The sequence below is a fragment of the Corylus avellana genome, chromosome 4 (genome assembly GCF_965113065.1).
Source record: "Corylus avellana chromosome 4, dhCorAvel1.hap1.2, whole genome shotgun sequence".
Lineage (NCBI taxonomy): Eukaryota > Viridiplantae > Streptophyta > Magnoliopsida > Fagales > Betulaceae > Corylus > Corylus avellana.
This window is the reverse complement of record NC_142493.1, coordinates 4,066,997-4,083,658: the sequence shown is the minus strand read 5'-3', so window position 1 is coordinate 4,083,658 and position 16,662 is coordinate 4,066,997. Positions and strand designations below refer to the sequence as shown.

The following is a 16,662-nucleotide window of genomic DNA, read 5'->3' as shown; positions in this document are numbered from 1 at the left end:
GTGGTATCAGTTTCTTTGATGGGCTGAGTCATTTATTTGACTAATTCATAACTGTCCTTAGGATGGCGTTGTCTCCTTTGTATGCTTTGTCTATATAGTTCTCATTCTAGTGGTTCATATTGGAGGTGACAATTCGTGTTGTGTGTTCAGGTTTCGATCATGTTGATGTATGAATATAAAATTATATAAGTCAAGTATCATAACCTAACTTATAAAATCAAACGGACCAAATCCAACTCTAACTCGCTAATTTTATGTTGGGTTCGTGGGTTATGTCAAAAATTATTAATTCTAATGTTGCGTGTCGGGTTCGGGTCGTATCAAGGTATGAGATGATATAGTTCAATTCTAACCAGACCCTATACATGGATCTAACCCTTCAACTCTAACTCGGCAATTTTTTCACGTCGGGTTCGCGATTCCGTCAAAAATTGTAAAGCCCATTTCACATGCATAGCTTAAGCACAAAGTTGAGTACTCCAAAGTCAACACGGTATGTTCCTTTAAATTCCTTGATTGGTGGCATGTGGGTTTAGAAAGGGTTCTCACTCTTCACATGACCTCAGGATCCTGACCACCATCAAATCATAAACAAGAGCTCTATGACTAATGTCTCTGTGTAGAGCCAGCCGATCTCCAATGTGTGCCTTTTGTTTTGCATAGGGTCTGCCTGTGTAGATCTGTTGCACTCCATCTTTTGCTTGTGCTTTGGACAGTTACTACAACCATTCTTGAAAATCCAACTTGTGCTTAACTAGATTGAAATATAAAAGAAACTTTTGTATGTATCCCTAAATCCCAAACTACGAATTGACCCATAAAAGGAATCTTCAGATATTAAATGTATCGTTATTATAAATGGACTCATCAAGTTGCGATTGAAGCTTATATTTTGTTTGAAAATAATTCATCTTCTCAGTGTAAAACTGACCGTATAGGGTGTCACATCTATAGTTGTGAGATCGATTCATCAAATCCTTTTCTAGAACCCTGTAAATTGTTACTGCACATTCTTGACAATAGATAGCCATGTGAAGTTTTAGTGTCCACATATTTTCCTAGCTCCTTGTACTCTAGGGTGCTCATCTTTTAGCAGAAAGAATTAGAATACATGTTCTACACAATTAAATAATGAAATTAACCCTTTGTTTTTAAGCTTAAATTTGTAAGATAAGTGGCAATTTAACACGATATCAAAAGATTTTGAACTTTGTTTCCATCATTTTCCGTTTCAATTAAATATTCGACGTGTTGAGCTCACACATGAGGGTCATGGCACGAGATACATCATAGGTTTAGGGTATGTTCGACCTTGTGATTTCATAAATAAAAAGTGTGATTTTAAACAAAATCGCAAAAAATGAATTGTTTGGGATTGCGTTTTCTACGTTTTCAAATCGCATGAGGGCCCTTTGCTAAAAGTAGATTCCCTATGTATAATGTATTGGTAGTGAAAGTCAGCATGCTGCAAGAGTGTTGGTAAATACAGTGGACCTTGTTTAATCATGCTTGCTGATTCATAACATATTCATTTCCATGGCAGAGATGATAAGGGATGTGAAGACTCCTGTCTCACGAAACGGGAACACTCCAAATTAAAACGGTATTGGAGATAGAAAGAAGATGTAGGAAACAACAAAGCCCCTCCCTTCCCCTCCATATGTAGAGGAAATTGAAGCTTTTGTTTTGGCGGTGGTTGGAAGAGCAGAAGAAGTTTCTCCCATGCCTCTTCGATTCTTATCCAATATGCTGGTGGAATGCAGTGAGGCAAACACTGACCATTTTCTTTTATTTATTTGTTTATACTACTTTGTCTTTACCATTGCTTCCACATTCTTCTCTTTTTTTTCTCTTTCTTTTCTCTTGCATTTTGTTGACTACATGGAGACTCCCGTTACTGAACCTGATTAAATATGAAAAAAAAAAAAAAAAAAAGAACATGTGGGCAAAGCTTAGAATTTTGACATCCTAAAATTTCCAGGTGATAACTTTTCTTTTATCTTTTCCAACCTTTTTAGCAGAAACCCAACTTTTTTTATTTGAATAGGAAGCTGCTGGGAATGGTTTTGAGGAATAAAGAAATCAAGGAAAGACACATAATTGTGCATGACATCAACTTCAATGACAGCTTCAAAGCAGACAGGCTTGAAAGGAGCAAAGATATTAAAAAAAGAAAACAAGATCCTTCCAAAATGAGATAAAGATGACATATTAAACAAAGAGGGGCATGTTCCATTAGGTCAGGAAAATCGCAGGCAGGATCTCCTGGACTTGTAAAAAGGGTTATGGAGATGCATATGAAATATTCCCACATTAAGTTTGGCATTTCCTCCTCATCTCTGTATTTTATACTGTCTGCCCATCACCCTTTGCACTTTTCAGCTTCCTGTCTCATTTTCATGTGCATATTATGCCTAAATTTTGTGTTATTGTGGGAAAATAAAACTATCAGGATAGATTCATGGAACCTTGTCTGCACTCTCAGAGACATGAGTTTCTTGTCCTTATTAGTGCCTAACCCCTATTCTAAGATTTGATTCTGCCTCTTAGTTTTGAAGAAATCTTACCTAATCAAAAGCATGATAATTTAGCTTGTATTTGGATCATATTTTATTGTACATATGAGAAGTTAGGTCATTTTGTCCTGCTTTGTTGAAAAGTAAGATTTATGGCTTAAAAAATATCAAAAGCATCTAACAGTTTCAAAAATTGATTACTAGAAGTGCATTATAGTCTTCGGTAGCTCTCTCTCTCTCTCTCTCTCTCTCTCTCTTTATTTTAATTTGTTAATGAGAAAGGCTAGAAACCATACTCCATCTCCCTCGATCAACGTGGCATTGCCCATTAACTTGTAGATCAACCCTTACTAAAATAAAAAATAAAAAATCAAGGATTGATGGACAGTGAGATGGAAGCGAGATGAGAGTGTGGTTTCTGGCATTACTCTTGAAAACGACTGGGATATGGTGGAAGATTGTTATCCATCATAAGCTTCCTTACATTTATAGACAGATTTTCCTGCAAGTTTTGGAAGCAGAATTTAAAATTTTCCCCTAATGGATTGCAACTATAGTCACAGGCAATCATCTCCAACTCTTGCTGTCATTATTGTTTGAAATATGGATAGCTAATACATTTTAAAGATGCAAGTGCTGATATAAAGAGTGCATGGGGCTCCATGAAAAACAAGAGCTGGCAAGGTAGCATAGGGACGGCCTAAAAGACAAAACTGATTCGTATCCACTATTCATTGACAAGGAATTAATTTGCAAACAAGAACTTTATTTCCAACTTCTCCTCTCTCATATTGTTTCCCACTGCATTGCAGGTTAAAGGAAAGGAAAGAAAAGAAAAGAACAGGAACAAGATCTCTTTTTAGATCCAGTTCCTTTTACTTTGACAACCATCCCACCATTTCATTCAGAGCAACCTTTTTAGTAACAAACACATCAGCAGCAGAACCAGGGAAATCACCTCATCTCATCCCCAACCTCTTCCCTCCAAACCACCTGTAAAGAAAGGAAACTCAGTTTAAGTAATCACAAAGAATCATTAGCATGGTTTTCTTCCAACCCAATTAATATCATTGCTATGCATCCGTTAGCGCACATGTTTTTTCAATAGAATTATACAAATAACCATTACTCAACTTTATTAGAATTTAAATTAAGAAATATATGAATAACCATTACTCAACTGGTTGTTCTGAAGTTGGTTTGCAGATAGGGAGGACTTCAAGAAACCATAGTGGTCTTGGAAAGCTGTTGTCCCCTGCAAGAATTCACCAATAGTTAACGAGCTTTGCTACAGAAGTTACAAAGGAGTAGAAAAACTTTTAATCAAACCCAAGAAGCTTGATTAGGCCAAGTACCTCGAAATGAGTTGCTGAGAAACCTTGAGAAAAATCCACGACACTGTCCATTGAAGGTTGATTATTGATCAGACTGAAATTGTTCTGCAGGAAAATAGTCAAGAAACCATTAGAGAAAATTTAATCGCATGAAGAAGAAGAAACTATACTTTGATGCATGTGAACTTACCCCGGATAAATTGATAACAGGGGAACTAGCAGTGTCATCAAGAAAAGCAGTCGGTTCTTGATCTTCACGGTGTCGGTGTTCTTTGATTTTCTGCCTTTTCCCAACATTCCTGGCCACTGTGGCTGCCTTGGATGCAGGATAAAAGCACCCATTATCATCATTGAAGTAACCTTCGTCTTCAGGGAGATGAGGAGGGCCAGAAGATGCATCAGAAACCATTGACAAGTCCTCTTCTTCTTCTTCTTCTTCTTCTTCTTCTTCTATAGCTCTTTTATCTTTATAGTCATCACAAAAACCACTTTTCCCATTAATAAACCCACTATTTTGAGAAAGAAAAGATTGTTCCAAGTACAAAGTCCAACCGGAGTCACAGCCGCTGCTGCATTCTGAAGCCAACACATCCATTTTCCTCTGCTTTGCAAAACAAAAAGGGAATTTCCCTCTACAACTACAAGCGCCTCTTTTACCAAGAAAAAAGAGATATTCTGTCACTCTACAAGGAGTTTGAGCAAGTAATGAGGTAAAATAGAAGAGTGGAGGGGGTGGAAAAAAACAAAGAGAATCAGATTGAAATCCTAGACTAGTTTTGTCCTGTTTCTCCCCTGTTCGGCTCCGTATGCGAATGAATCAAATAGTGGATGCATGTAAGAGAGAGAGAGAGAGAGAGAGAGAAGGGAAAGCCACAACTTCTTCACATGCTAGACAGCGAGGCACTGTGTACTCTTTTAACAAAACAGGGTACACGTCCCATTTCCCCTTCCACGCTATATAACGGACACCTATCCCCTTCAGCAGTAATGCCTTTCTCTATCTTCCCTCACACAACACACGCACATACATGCACACACACAAATAACACCCTCTCATTTGATTAATATGGTTGTTTCTAGCTGGACTTATTAATTCGGCATCTACAATATATTGTACCAAGTACACGTGGTCCTCCCAGATAGGGTTTATTGGTGTTAAGAGTACGGTTCATATTTGCAAGCTGGTTGCTTAGTCCTATGAGACCTGCAGAGAGACCAAAAAAACAAGCAAGGGTGATGAATCGATTCAAATTGGATCGAATCACTCACCCAGCATGAAAATTGGCGGGTAATTGGTGGGTTAATTTACCGAAGGCCCATTTGGCCCTCAAGCTCGATTGGATGCTCAGCCCTCACGACCGAACAAAGGATACCCAGACATCTCTTGAATTGCAACCCGAGGGCCAACGGTCTCTTCAGCGCTCCCGGCAAGTGCCCTACAGAGAATTCAAGCCCTCGTCGCATCACCATAACAACCAACAACAGGGTCCCACTCTAATGCTCACCTGCAAAAGGGACTATTTGCCGACCACCGCCTGTGTCCATGGAAGAAAATATGTACCGACATGATGCTTCCCAATCCTATGATGCCACGTGTCCCGGGTGGTTATACGTGTACCTCTATAAATAGGCAATCATAGTAGCACGTATGTTTTCCAAGCCTTTTTCGACTCCTTCGTGCACTACTTTCTCTTCTTCGAAAAATCGCATATTGACTTAGACATCAAAGTGTCCCTCGCCAAAATCCTCAACAAGTCATCCCTACTTGTTTTCTGTTCCATTGCAAGTCTCATTGAAGGAGCATCTGGCATGCGGTCAACTGTACCAACAAGCAGAAACTATGAAATTGTTTAAAAATATATTAGAAGTTATAATGTTGCTTTGAAGGTAAAAGCACATTCTATCGTGTATTTTCATTTTCTATGGAATACAAAGCACGTCATTCAAAATTTTTAAATGACATGATATTATTTACACCATTAAATATAATAACATTAAATCTTGACCATAAAATTAACGACTTCAAGATCCTTGTCATTATACTGATTTGATATTATTGAATTGCATTTAAAGGCATTTATAAGGAAACACAAAACCGTAGGTAGGGTGGTGTGTTAATGAGAATGCACAACAAAAGGTGACATAATTTAAATGGTATTGCCATTGCATTTGCATGCATGTCATCTGATTGGAGGATCTATCTCACTCACACACACACACACACACTCGGTTTTCCCAAAGGAAAGAGGCCTTAAAAAGAAGTTTTTTTAGGGCACGACAGCATGAGTGGGGGAGACTGTAGAAATTTTCTTGGGAAAAGGAGAAGTGTAAGTGTTGCAGTTGAATGGGGCTTTTATGAATCCACATGCCATCACATTCATAACCTCAGAGACAGAGAGACTCCCTCTGCAACAAAATTACTCTCAACAGCCTCTGAGAACTCACACAACCATGTGGGCACGTGTGCGTATGTATGTATATGCGCCATCCCACACATATTCACACACATGTATGCACGTGCACACGCACTTCAACTTCAATTTCTCCACTTTTTTTTTTCTTTTTTTTTTTTTACTTTTTTTAATTGTCACTTGCTCTTCCTCCTTTGGTACTACTACCAATGTAAAATCCTTCCTTTGGGTTTTCATTTTACTTTTTTTTTTCTTCTCTTCTCTTTTTTTCCCTCTCATGTTATTCTCATATGGGAAATACTAGGTATTCTTTTGATGTTCTCCCAATTGTGATGTGACTTTTAAAATCATCGTTGAATTTGAGATTATCATTATTGACTTTTAATCTATTAGTAATTTTAAAAGTCACATCACAGTTGAAATGACACTAAGAGAACACTAGAAGAACGCCTAACATTTTTCTTCTCATATGTATTGTAAATAAATATCAATTTAGTAAATTGGGTTGAAATTTAATCCCCCTAAATGACTTCTCTTGTATCTTTAAGTTTGTTTTTAATTTTATGCAAAATGGAACCTTGCTTCACCCTCAGTCTTCATGATATATATATATATATATGAAGGGAGAAGAAATTTATAATAGAATTATTTGGACATTTGGCACTCATTGAGGGATATTGTACCAGAATCGGATATCTTTTTTTCATAAATGACCTCCTCCTAATCAACATTCATTGCATTTGATCATACCATGTGATACTTAACTTACAAATTTACATAATAATAAGTTGTTCTATCAAAATATTGTAACTTTTAATCATATCATGTCAAAAAAAAAAAAAATTAATCATATAATAGAGATAAACTAATAGCATTTTCAGTCGCATTATCTATTTTAACTATTTAAAAAGCAATTGTTAGAATATATGATGAAACTCTAATACCTTGTTAAAGTTTGTGGAGCAAAACTAGAATAGAAAAATAATAGCAGAAGCAAGAGAAAAAATAATAATAATAACACAAAAAAATTTACGGATAGTTCAATATTGCACACCTACATTCACAATTCAGAATAGCCCTAGATTGTGCTCTCATTAACTTATTTGTCTACAATACAAATGTCCATATTTATAGCGTAGTGAATAAATACAAGTATGATAACCAAATCTCCAAAATTTGATTACAATTAACCCGTAAATAGAAAATATTTTAGTATCAACCAAATATAAAATATATGAAAAATAGATTCAATATAATGCAACATTTATTATAATTGTGAGTAAATTTTTTTTTTTTTAATAAAATTTAATTTTCTTCTTTAATATAAGTTTTAATTTTCTTTTTTTTCTTCATGTGTATTATATAAATAATAATTATATGCAGACCTATGCCATATAGGTGCACAAATGGCAAAAGATTGAAGATCTTGATTTTTCGATTGAATAAAAATAAAAGTTAAAAAAGTTTGTTAGGCATGTGAAGTCAAGAAAAGGAGGAGGAAGTAGGCAAACGAAGCTTATCTACCAATAAATCATTAATCATCTTCACATGTATTTAATCTGATAGGTCTCAAAAAATTGCTCTAAAACCCCTTCCAAGATCCACCAATAAATTAATAATACCCATGTGAAATTCCCCCTCGGATAACTCATTATTAATGGCCATCCAAACAGGTCAAATAGGGCAAAGAGTGTTACCATCAAGGCCCATCCAAATTGGGACTCTCTCTCTATCATCATCAAACCCCATCAAAATTGTTTCTTTCTCTCTAAATCCACTGAAGCATTAAGGTTCCCATGCCCCATCCAGCTCATATGGGGGCCATAATTTGACAATTGCTGATTTTTTTTTTCTTTTTTTATTAAGGAAACTTTAAAAAACTCACATGAACTTTCTCTTGTTTTAACTCTATCTCTAAAAGTTTAAAAACTCTCAATTATGAGTACCAAACTATTAATTACCCGCTTTTCTTAAGATTTTCAGTTAATTTTTGTCAAAATGCTCAAAATACCCATTTTTTATTAAAAACAATTACAAAAATATTGCTAAGATGTTTTTCATAAAAAATAAATAAATGCTAGAATCTTTACATTTTTTATTTTATTTTTTATAATAAAAACATGAGTATTTTGAAAATTTTGACAAAATTTAACGGAAAATTCTAATATAAAAAAGTAATTGAAAGAAATTAAAAGTTCGATACCTTTAATTGAGAGTTTTTGAACTTCGGGGATACTTTCAAATCATGTGTACGTTAGGGGCGTTTGTGAAGTTTTTCCTTTATTATAAAAATAATTAATAAATAAATAAATAAAGTAAACTAAAAAAATATTTTTTTGAGAAATTCATTAATTAGGCCTGGCCTGCGCAGCCCAGATTAGGCTGCAAATCAGGCCCAACTTGTTCAAAAAATGGAAGGCTGGGGCGCTAGACTCAGGACTCATTGCTAGTGAATGTGGGACATATCCTGGAGATTCTGAAAGCCCATGCCACAGTGTTGTGACCCAATTGGACCCAATTCATCTTAGCGGAAAGCTCCAATTGGGTCATCATAGGTATGCCGTAAGCGAACAAAGCTAACCGTGAGCTCACCCTGGCTCGACTCAATAAAGCTCAGCTCGTACGCTACTCAATTATTAAATGAGCCGTTCACGAACATGAAACCAGACTTGATTATTAAACAATAGATACCCGTATAAAACTCAACACGCTCGTTTAAAGTTCGTGAACATACTCGTATAAGGGCTCAACTCACTTATCAGCTCGACTCGTATATATATATAATAAAAATAACTTATATAGTATATTACTTATTATTTATTAAGTTAATATATATATTTAATAACAATAATTAATTGGTATACAATATGTAATTATATCTACAATTATAAGTATCTATATTATATAATATAATATATAATTGAATAATAAAATTTAATCATATGGTTATATCTTAAATGGCCTAACAATTAATGATAGTTGAAACTTGAATCAACAATTTGAATTATTAATCACATGATTTAATAAAAATCATGATACTTAATCATATTATTCATATAATCATATCGATTCATATAATTCATATCATATACAATGACAATGTGATTAGAATAATCCCAAATGAAGTTATTAGAATTAGAAATTTAAAATTGACAATAACTGCGCGTCCTTCGGGAGACATTGTGTGCTCCAAATTGCTACAAAATAATAAAAGCCTCAAAAAAATCCGCTGACATCTATACTGGGAAAACTCCGATACCTAAGTCAATTTTCGAGAGAAAGATTGTGGTTCGGCACACAAATAATTCAATGTCTTATAAATATAGTTTTTATGGAAAGGTTTTGTTATTCCTCCAAAACCAGTTCATCTAAGATTTCTTTTACTACGAATCGTCTTGTAGAAGGACAACCCATTCATAAATCATCGAGCGCCTACAAGTCCACGTCAATCAAACATCCCATATCGGTTCAAAATCATCAGAGAGTCAATAACCATTTTAACGATGCACATAGACATTAGACGCACATAATAAAAATGCAATAATTTTGTTTCTTTTTCCTTCTAGACGCCACTATATCTATATTCAATCAAAGGTTGATTTCAATAGCTGATGAATACCCAGCATTCCACCCAAAACCAGGTGCAAATGCAAATATGTAATCCAATACACTCCAGAAGGAAAACATCAAACGAGCCACAGGACGTGGAGGTTCAACTCTGATACAATATCTATCCGATATTGTTGGCCAACCATGAATCAAAAGAAACACAAGAACAGAACAAGAACAACATTAAAGAGAGCGTAGAAAGGTAGCGGGAGCTTACCGGTACGGAGATTGTGTCTTTTTTTCTGAGAAGCAGAGCAGCGAATAGTAGAGATACACAGAGGACTTCAAAGCGGCCAAACTTGTGTGTCCGAATATTTACATATGCTTTATTGATCGTATTAAAAATATACATGAGAATATTACATTATTTAAGAAAAGGTACGTGGATTAACAGATATCTTCATTGAAGAAATTTCTCTTAACCCAATTTAAAAGAAAATATTGTCCATATACTCATATTTTATATAGTAACTTCTTTTTTTTTTTATATGTATGATCATTGTTAGATATGAATAAGCTGCTTGAAATAAATTTTGTTAGAATAGTTGACCGCATGTCAAAGATAATGATTGAAATTATCTACAAGGAAAGAAAAACTTAGCATGTGATGTATGCTACTCTTTAATATTGTAGATTATGTTATAATTGTCAACCACGTGTTGCGTTTTCATTGGAGATTTTTTTGTTGTAAATATTCCCAACATCCTTTTTTTTTTTTTTAAGAAGAAAAAAGTTGTAACTTTGTATTAATGATTCAAAGATGGAGCAAATTGTTCCATCAAAATTACATCACGGGGATGCAGTTGGGAATATTACACATCCAATAACTATCAGTGACATTTTGAACAGTCAAACGAGCTAAATTATGGGCAGCTTGGTTGGCTTCTCTATAGACATGGCTGCACTTTCATTCAGGCCAAGTACGTAGAATACTCTTTGTATCTACCACAAGATGTCCAAATCAACTCCATTGTTGGTCCACTGAATTCACGGTATTCACCACCGGTAAGGCATCCCCTTCCAAGATAGTGGCATGTACGTTTTGTTCTGCACAAAACCTTGCAGCATAATATGAAGCTAACATCTCCCCCTACAAAAGGTTCGAAACTTTTCAGCTGTGTCAAGGATCTAGCTGCAATAAAATTTCCTCCAAAATCATATATCACCACCCCAATTCCAACACGACCATTGGGTTTGTCAATGGCAGCATCCCAGTTGATTTTGTACCATCCCTCTAGGGGAGCTTTCCACTTTATTCTATGACACGTTCACCCTCTGTCTTGTTATCACTGGGGCTTGTCATTCTAGCTTGCTTAAACTCTTCCATTGTTGTTTCTATCTCCTTGATAAGTACATTTGAGTGTACAAAACTGCTTCCATGGATGACCTCATCTCTCTGAAACCAAATCTTTATGGCCAACCTCACAAACAAATGAAAATTTTCCAGACCGCATTTGGTGAGAATTTTTTCTGCAACACTGATGAAATCCCTTCCCCCATAGAAGGCTTTGTCGAAAACACTAGCTCCCCACACATCCTGAGTCGAGGGGCATCCCCAAAGTATATGTTGAATTGTTTCCTCTTCCATCCCACATAAAGGGCATAAAGGATCCTCCACCACCTTCCGCCTAAACAAGTCATCTTTTGTGGCCCTCCATATGAAATTCTTCTCAGCATTTGAAATTTTCAATTTCCATATAACTACCCAGATGTCACAGGCTTCTAGGTTTCTAGAGCATCCCAACTTACTAGTATTTTCCTTCTCCATCACCAAGTGGTAGGCACTCCTTACCGAGAACATCCGATTGGTCGTGCCCCTCCAGATTTGCATATCTTTCCCAACATCCTACAATCCTTATCATGTGTTTCGCTCATGCCAAGAATCATGGGGACGATTATTAATGAGGCAAAGGAGGGGATCCAGTGTGGATCCAGTGTGATATCATGCAGGTGTTCTCAAGTTAGTTGATGGACCCAAGATCAAGTCCACAGATCCAACATATTTTATGCGAAAGTAGCATGCATGCATCCTTTTTTTTTTTTTTTGTAAGGCGATTTGTTAGAATACTTGTAGGAATGAAAAAGAGTTAAATCCCAAGTTGGAAAACTGCCTAAATAATTAATATAACATAATTTGATCTAAACCCGTTAGTATAAACTTTTAAATTTGATAGTGTTCCAACATTTCTTGTCATGTATACACTTAGTATCAACTTTATTTTCAGGAGAGAGATGTTATACACCACACTTTTATTCTACTTTTATCTCACTTTGCTAATCTAACACTGCATATTAATCTTTGGATCAACCATTTTCTGTGTTAATGATTGTAACCTTTAAGGGAAAGCTAAATGATGTTATCAAAGCATCTAAGAGGTGGATATTGGGATCCCTAGTTGCTAGATTCCCCTTCCTCCCTGGAATCAGGCAAGGGTTGTGAGGGATATAAATTTGCTACAATCAATCCGGTTGTGTGGGGGGCTGAATAGGATCCTTTTCAATGTTTCTATTTCAGACGAAATTGATAATATCTATTTCATAGTCAGCATTTAAAACTTGTAGATCTAATAGTGTGCATGATGTCAATGTTAACATATCACACTGTTAGATACACTAACTTTAAATATTAACCATGAAATTATCCATATCCTTGTCTAAGGATGAGCCCCTCTTCCAAGGGCCCTACAATTTTCCCTGCCCTTGAACTTTAAGCAGGAAATTGTAAGAAATCCCAATCCTCAAGAAGGTAGGAGCCCGTGTCTTGAAGCATTCCATCTAAAGTAACTTATAGTCATGCATTTTACTCGTCTCTGTTGTATTGCATATCTTTACAGAAGTAAAAATAACGATAAGGTGTCTAAAATCTAGTCCCAAAGCAAGTAGGATTCTAAGTGGTGCATCAATTAAAGCTTCAGATACTGGATTTAAAGTTAAAATGCAGAAGGAAAAATGAAAAGGAGGCAGTTATACATATCAGATACATGACACAAATCTTTCACCCTTTGCTAATTTCTCACTGATTGCACTGCTTGCACTGTTGCAATGAGTTGAGCCATTACTGTAGCATATTGAACAGCAGTGTGTTGGGAAGTATAGTGATCTGCAAGGCCATACTCTGCAAAATTTGGTTCCATATGCATAAAATGTCCTGGTAATGTTCTTTTTGATACAGCTTCTTGCCATATATCCAGGAACTCTTCCATGATTTGCCTCGCTTTCTCCACAGAGGAAATTGGAAGATACTCTACCTGCAAAAGAAGAATCGAATATAATAAGAATAGATTACAGTTCACCAACACACGCACACACGCACACAAAAACTCCTTAAAGTTCCACTATTAATTTATTTTAGCTGGACAAAGGCATCTATAGCGCACCACAAAACAACAGTCAACAAATATTTAGAATTGCAAGACCATAATGGGTACTTTACAGCAGACCAACACACACACAGAACTTTCATATCTACATGGAACAAAAATCCAAAAATGCTTGCAACATCTATAATCTTGGATGATGTAGGAGTTTGTAAAAGAGCCCAAAAAAAAAAAAAAAAAAATCAGTAAAAACTTTTCCTCAAGGCAATGAACAATCACTTCAAGCTCCTGTTTTTTTCAGGGAAGTCTGGAAATGGAATTATTTAAGCAAAGATCCATTTGAAAGATTCAGAGACCAATCATTCAGCAGAAGTGAATTGGTAAGCCATCATACCACACACTTCATAGTGGTCACAAAACGTCAACCCCACATATTCATGGTTCAAAATCAGCTTGTACCCCAAATCTCTAAAACATTCTCAAGCAAAGGTTACTAAATCAAATCTCACCAACTTATTGCTAACAAACACTACTTGACACAGCCTCACATTTCCTTTCTATGTGCCGATAGAGCCTGAAATGCGATATCTAGATGTCCTAACCCTAAATCTCTCTTTACATAAGCATTGAAATCAAGTCAAAATGCACTTTCCACAGCAACAAACTCCATAAATTTCCAAAACATAAAAGAAATTTCATCACTCAAAACCCCTAATGCATCTTAATCAAATACACCCCACCAAACTTCCCTGAGATAAAACAAAATTCAAAATTTACCCTAGTTGGAAATGTAACACAATTGATTCAATACCTCCATTACTATCCCTCTCAAATTCTCGGAGTGAGTAGGAACAACTTTTCCCACTCTCAGCTGAAAGTCACCCAGTTGGTACTGAAAGCCCTACACATCAATCACAAACATATAACCCATATAACCCAATAAGCCATCACACACACACACACAAAAAAAAAAAACAAAACAAAAAAACAAATTGGAAATCTCTTAACATCGAAATGAAGCGCGACACGGGTCTTGTAAGACTGAAGCTTCTCCATGAGAGTCTGAATCGACGAGTCTGCCTCGAGCACAATGCGCTGCCCTCGGATTATGAAGTAGTACTTGTTCGGCTGCTCCGGCAGTGAAATCCCTAGAAAATCGCGCGGGAAATCGACCGCCATTGACTGTTCTGGTAAAAGTCAATTGTTGTACAAATTTTCACACAAATCATGTATACAAATTCCACAAAATGACAAATTCGAAAGATTAAAAAAAAAAAAAAAAGTGTTTTGAGGGAGTAAGAATGAAAAATGACCTCGGGTGTGGGGTTTGTAGAAGGTGAGGGTGGCTCTCCAGCGGCCTTCTTTGACGCCATTGATGCTCTCGACGCACTGCGAGACTTCGCTCAGGATTTGACTGTTCACAGTGCTTCCTGCATTTGGCTGCCAGTGCAAAACCCTATAGAAAAAATTCGATTTTCAATTTTTTTTCTTTTCAAAAAGAAAATTTTCTTGAGCTTGAAAGAAAAACATTTTTTTTCGTTTTGTTCTTTTTACCATTTGAGTGTCATCTTCGTCTAGTGGAGACTCTGACTGACACAGAGATTCCTCAGAGAACTCAAGGAAGAACAAGACCAGGTTCCTGTCACGTCACAGCCTAGGTTTTTCTCAATTCATTGCTCAATTTGCTCCCCATAGAAAACATTTTCCTAAATATGAATGACAAGAAGTAAGTCGGAAAAAAAAATTAGCACTGGGAGTATGGCCAGAACATGAACATAAAAATAAGTAGAACCAGATACCGAAATTTTATTCAAAAAAGAGAAATGAGTTAAATTAAAAAAAAAAAATTAAAGAAACCGAAAGTTGGGAATGATTATAGAAACTCAAATAAAGATTAAAAATATAAGATTTCTGAATTTCTAAATAATCATAATGAAAAGTTTCTTACCAATAGAACCTTTCCCAAAACCGCTCACTCCGTGAAAGCAAATTGGAAACTGTAAGGATATTCCCAGAACCACTTTTGTTTTCAATTTTTTTTTTTTTTTTCAACATGATTAAAGAAAAAGAAATTAATATTACCTTCATAAATCAAAGCAAAGTAGAACAAAAATAACCGCTCGAGAAATCAATTCCTATTCTTTCCTATGTATACAAGCCTCAGGATCAAATAAGAAAATTAAACTAATCAACAACCCAAATGTTAACCTTAAAAAAGGGATTAAAATCATCTAACAAAAGACCCAAACCGATTCCTAGCTTTATCAACCACAATCACCCAATATCAAACCCATAGAACTTTGTCAACAAAACAATAGTCCATACAAAATACACACTCGGTTTTCCTAAAGAAAACACCCCAAATTACTCTTCGATTCTAGTGGAAAATCATCTCAGAAACACTCCCCATTTGGCCACAACAACTCCTAGCAATTCAGCTAACACAAAAGGAAATCCTTAAATTTAACTAAGGAAATGCTAGAGATTACCTAACGTGACGATTCTGGGTTGCGGGTTTGCTGCCACGTCGCCGGAAGAGCCACTGCTGCACGTCGCCGGTGACCCAGCCACCACGGTACGCCCCTCTCTTCCCCCAATCTCAGCTCTCTCTCAACTCTCGGGTCTCTCTCTCAATCTCTTTCTCGGGTCTGGTCTGGGCAAGGGGAAAACAACCCCTCTCTTTCTCTTCTCCTCTCCTCTTTCTCTTCTTTCTCTCTTTCTCGCGGTCCCCCTATCCCTCTTGTTCTCTGTTTCGCACGGAAAGCTCCCCGCCCCCCCCGCCCCCCCTCTTTGCACAGCTGATAAACTCGGGTGTAGCGAGTGTCGATTATTAAATGGGCCTTTTTGTAGACACAAATTAGACCCAATCATTAAACAATATATATATATAACTCGACTTGCTCGTGAAAGGCTCAATTCACTCGTTAGTGCGACTCGTATAAATTTATTATATATACATATTAATTTAATAAAAATAACTTATATAGTATATTACTCATTATTTATTAAGTAACAAATTAACAATAGTCAATGTATATTAATTATTAAGTATTTCTCAAAAAAAAAAAATTAAATAACAATAACAAATTGGTATACAATATATAATTATATCTATGATTATAAGTATCTATATAATATAATATATAATTGAATGATAAAAGTTAATCATATGGTTATATCTTAAATGACCTAACAATTAATGATAGTTGAAACTTGAATAAACAATTTGAATTATTAATCATATGATTTAATGAAAATCATGATACTTAATCATATTATTCTTATTATCATATCGATTCATATAATTTATATCATATACAAGGACAATGTGATTAGAATAATCCCAAATGAAATGATTAGAATTAGAAATTTAAAAGTGATAATAACAAATTAATAATGCATGTAATGTCCTATAGTCACAAATTAAGTATTGATATTGTTATTTGGAATTTGGAATTGATAGCACGAGGTGTTA

General features: G+C 35.5%; 2 protein-coding genes across 6 annotated transcripts; both read right to left on the bottom strand.

Annotated features, from left to right (window-relative positions):
• Positions 1 to 3,068: 3,068 nt before the first annotated feature.
• On the bottom strand, positions 3,069 to 4,814 carry LOC132179218 (protein SOB FIVE-LIKE 5). Its single transcript, XM_059591887.2, has 4 exons — positions 4,041 to 4,814; positions 3,872 to 3,955; positions 3,698 to 3,771; positions 3,069 to 3,509 (listed from the first exon to the last, which is right to left on the bottom strand). The coding sequence occupies exons 1-4, from the start codon at positions 4,443 to 4,445 to the stop codon at positions 3,476 to 3,478; spliced, it is 597 nt and encodes a 198-aa protein (XP_059447870.1). The 5' UTR covers positions 4,446 to 4,814; the 3' UTR covers positions 3,069 to 3,475.
• Positions 4,815 to 12,646: 7,832 nt separating this feature from the next.
• LOC132178660 (mediator of RNA polymerase II transcription subunit 20a) lies at positions 12,647 to 15,979 on the bottom strand. 5 transcript variants are annotated; one of them, XM_059591143.2, is made up of 7 exons: positions 15,677 to 15,977; positions 15,136 to 15,207; positions 14,742 to 14,893; positions 14,501 to 14,643; positions 14,196 to 14,374; positions 13,999 to 14,088; positions 12,647 to 13,118 (listed from the first exon to the last, which is right to left on the bottom strand). In XM_059591143.2, exons 3-7 carry the CDS (start codon positions 14,753 to 14,755, stop codon positions 12,876 to 12,878), a joined length of 669 nt encoding a protein of 222 aa, XP_059447126.2. In that variant the 5' UTR covers positions 14,756 to 14,893; positions 15,136 to 15,207; positions 15,677 to 15,977; the 3' UTR covers positions 12,647 to 12,875. The 5 variants fall into 5 exon arrangements, with proteins under 5 accessions (XP_059447126.2, XP_059447128.2, XP_059447125.2 ...); XM_059591145.2 differs by lacking the exon at positions 15,136 to 15,207 and having other exon boundaries at positions 13,999 to 14,079; positions 15,677 to 15,979; XM_059591142.2 differs by lacking the exon at positions 15,136 to 15,207.
• Between the last annotated feature and the right edge of the window lie 683 nt (positions 15,980 to 16,662).